Genomic DNA, 2,990 nt, shown 5'->3' with positions numbered 1-2,990 from the left:
CTCTCTCTCTCTCTCTCTCTCTCTCTCTCTCTCTCTCTCTCTCTCGCCGTCTTCAAAAGCTCCGACGGAGGTGAAAACACAATCCTAGCCTCTTCAGCGTTCAGGTGACCATCAACGAGTGCCACAACATTGCTCGTCGCGGCGTCGATCTTTCTTGCTCCAGCAGCGGTAAGCTTCTGATGCGAAGTGACCTCGACAAGCTCGCCGTGAAGCTCGATCTTCATGCCGAAAGTGGTTTATTGATTGGGTTGTTTCGAATGTGGAGGAAATTCAAGATGGGTCGACAGAGATTGTGACTTTGGTTTCTGGGTTTGGAACTTTGGATTGTGTAAACGGGTTTTAATGGAAACTTGATTGGCCTGCCAACATAAGCCTGAATTTCTCCAGAGATTGTATAAATTGGAACAAAACATCTTCACATGTATTATCATCATTCAACTACTATACCCTCCTCCACTCTACTGTACAGGGAGCCTCCATTTTTGATCAAACACACCCTTTTGCACAACATTTGGGACATTCAATTCCAACAACTCTTGCAAGCCAACTCCAGTTGTAGAAGATGTTCTAACATGTGGACCAGATGGTACTCACTTTGTTGGTTCTCGGAACTCTTCGAGCCCATGCACAAGCCACTTTCAACCCAAGGATCTTGATTATTTTCTGACTCGTAATCGAAAGATAGAGAAGAGGGAGAGATGGGAGGAAAGCAAGGTGTGAGATTTGCAGGTACAACAGATGAGATTCTCATCTCTGTCGAGAATTTGCGAAGAGAGAGACGATATAATAGATGAGAAAAGACCAAGAGAAAACATCTCAAAAGCTAATCCTGGCCATCCATTGAGAATAGACGGCCAAGATCTCTTTATGAGGTAATATTAGCAGAGGTTTATTAGAAGAGAATCCGGATCCAACATAAAGACTCCTTTTTTTATTTTTATGAGAGATACAAGTAGTATACCTTTGGTTTTTTTTTTTTTTTTAATTTTTTAATTTTAATTTTTTTTTTATTGAGAGATAAGCGTACTAAGTTCTCCAAATTGTAACAAACATTGCAGGAATCTAAGAAAGTTGAAGTACATCGATAACTTCCATCAGTTTGATCTACATTTCAAGAAGCATTGCGAGGAGGGGAAATTACCCAACTATACAGTTGTGGAACAAAGATTCTTCGACATATTGTCCTTTCCTGCCAACGATGATCACCCGTCTCATGACGTCTCAGAGGGTCAGAAATTTGTAAAGAAAGTATATGAAGCACTGCGATCAAGTCCTCAATGGAATGAAATGTTGTTCATAATCGTATACGACGAGCACGGCGGATTCTACGATCATGTTCCGACGCCTGTTAAAGATGTTCCTAGTCCGGATGACATCGCCGGTCCTGCGCCATACAACTTCAAATTCGACCGTCTTGGTGTTAGGGTTCCGGCATTCCTAATTTCACCCTGGATTGAGCGAGGAACAGGTAACGTACACTAAGTTAAACTAAGATGGTATGCATATGCATATTAACTTTGTTCTGATTGATTGAATTGATAATGATGATAATGCAGTGTTGCATGGGCCTTCGGGGCCATATCCTTCCTCAGAGTTTGAACACTCCTCAATAGCAGCAACTGTTAAGAAGATTTTCAATCTAAAAGAGTTTCTCACTAAGCGTGATGCTTGGGCGGGAACCTTTGATGTTATATTGACTAGAACAACTCCAAGAACTGATTGCCCAGGTGAACAATAGGAGCTTCAATTACCTTTACTTTTGTGCTTGCCGCATTGCAATATCGGATACATCACTTATCAATACTTCATGTTATATATATTTGATGCATTATTGATCGATATCCATCAGTAGATTTTCTTCTAGCTCATTCAATGGCAATGGTCTTTAGGATTTAGCTCCTTCAAATTAACCATTGATTGCTGACACTACATCTCGCGAATGGTGATCCATATGCAAAATTTGAAACATAAAAAATGCTAGATAAATGTTCAGATCGAAACATATCAACTAGCTAGCAAGTATATATGTAACCACCTCAAAACGCTAATATGTTATTATTCAGATTGCCAATAAGTGGTGTAACTGATCCATGGATTTTAATTTGCTTGTTGTAGTTACCATGCCTGAACCAGTGAAACTACGAGAGGCTGGATCTAAAGACGATGCGAAGATAAGTGATTTCCAAGAAGAACTAGTTCAATTAGCTGCAGCACTGAACGGGGATTACAAGAAGGATACTTATCCTCACAAATTGGTTGAGAATATGACTTGTTCAGAGGCTCATAAATATGTGGAAGAAGCGTTTAAAAAGTTTCAAGACGAATGCGAGAAAGCTCGAAAAAATGGAACGGATGAATCTAAGATTATCGTCTGCGAAAACTCTCTACCATTGCAGTCGCAAAAATCGTTTGCTCATAAGATATTCTCTTGTTTAGTTTGTGATAATTGAGAACTACTCGATTACTGTGTTTGGAGTTCTGTGACTCGGTGAGGATATGTGTTTACACAGTATTGTTTTGAGCAAAATGCTTGGGATCCCTAATTTGTATACCAAATTTTGGATCACAAATGACTCATAATTTTTTATTTCATATTTTCAATATGTCATCAAAATAATTACTTTTCTTTGATAAAAACAATAAACATATCTAAATTATGGTCTATTAGAGGATTGAGTTCATCTAGTTTGACAAGGTACAGAATGCTAGGGTCTCTGGTTATTACAGAGACATGTTGTTTGGGCGGAACTTCGGATTCGTGATGGCAGCGATGAGCCTGGTGCTCTGGATCGTGATTCTCAAAGGCTCCGATTGAGGCATCTATCGACTGAGGGTTGTTTCTTCTTCATGGATCGCCAGGCTCTTACCCGGGCGGCGACGGGGAGAGAGCTTGGATTTGGCTGTAAGCGGCATATACGAGGTTTGGACTAGAAGAGGATGCATCGAGCACCCTGGATTGTACGTTCAGATTCAAGGGTTAGGGCGTGGAA

The 2,990-nt window shown here is 40.3% G+C and overlaps 1 protein-coding gene across 1 annotated transcript in view; it reads left to right on the top strand.

Annotated features, from left to right (window-relative positions):
• Nucleotides 1-2,782, top strand: part of LOC101296516 (phospholipase C 3-like) — a 6,096-nt gene extending 3,314 nt beyond the window's left edge. The window contains exons 2-4 of the mRNA XM_004307108.1: nt 1,059-1,468; nt 1,557-1,727; nt 2,116-2,782. Coding sequence (XP_004307156.1) covers nt 1,059-1,468; nt 1,557-1,727; nt 2,116-2,450 — 916 coding nt within the window. The 3' untranslated portion in view covers nt 2,451-2,782. The remainder of the gene's footprint in view (nt 1-1,058; nt 1,469-1,556; nt 1,728-2,115) is intronic.
• Nucleotides 2,783-2,990: the final 208 nt, after the last annotated feature.

Source organism: Fragaria vesca, linkage group LG7 (genome assembly GCF_000184155.1).
Source record: "Fragaria vesca subsp. vesca linkage group LG7, FraVesHawaii_1.0, whole genome shotgun sequence".
Lineage (NCBI taxonomy): Eukaryota > Viridiplantae > Streptophyta > Magnoliopsida > Rosales > Rosaceae > Fragaria > Fragaria vesca.
Note: the sequence above shows the minus strand (reverse complement) of the source record. Positions and strands in the feature narration are given on the sequence as shown.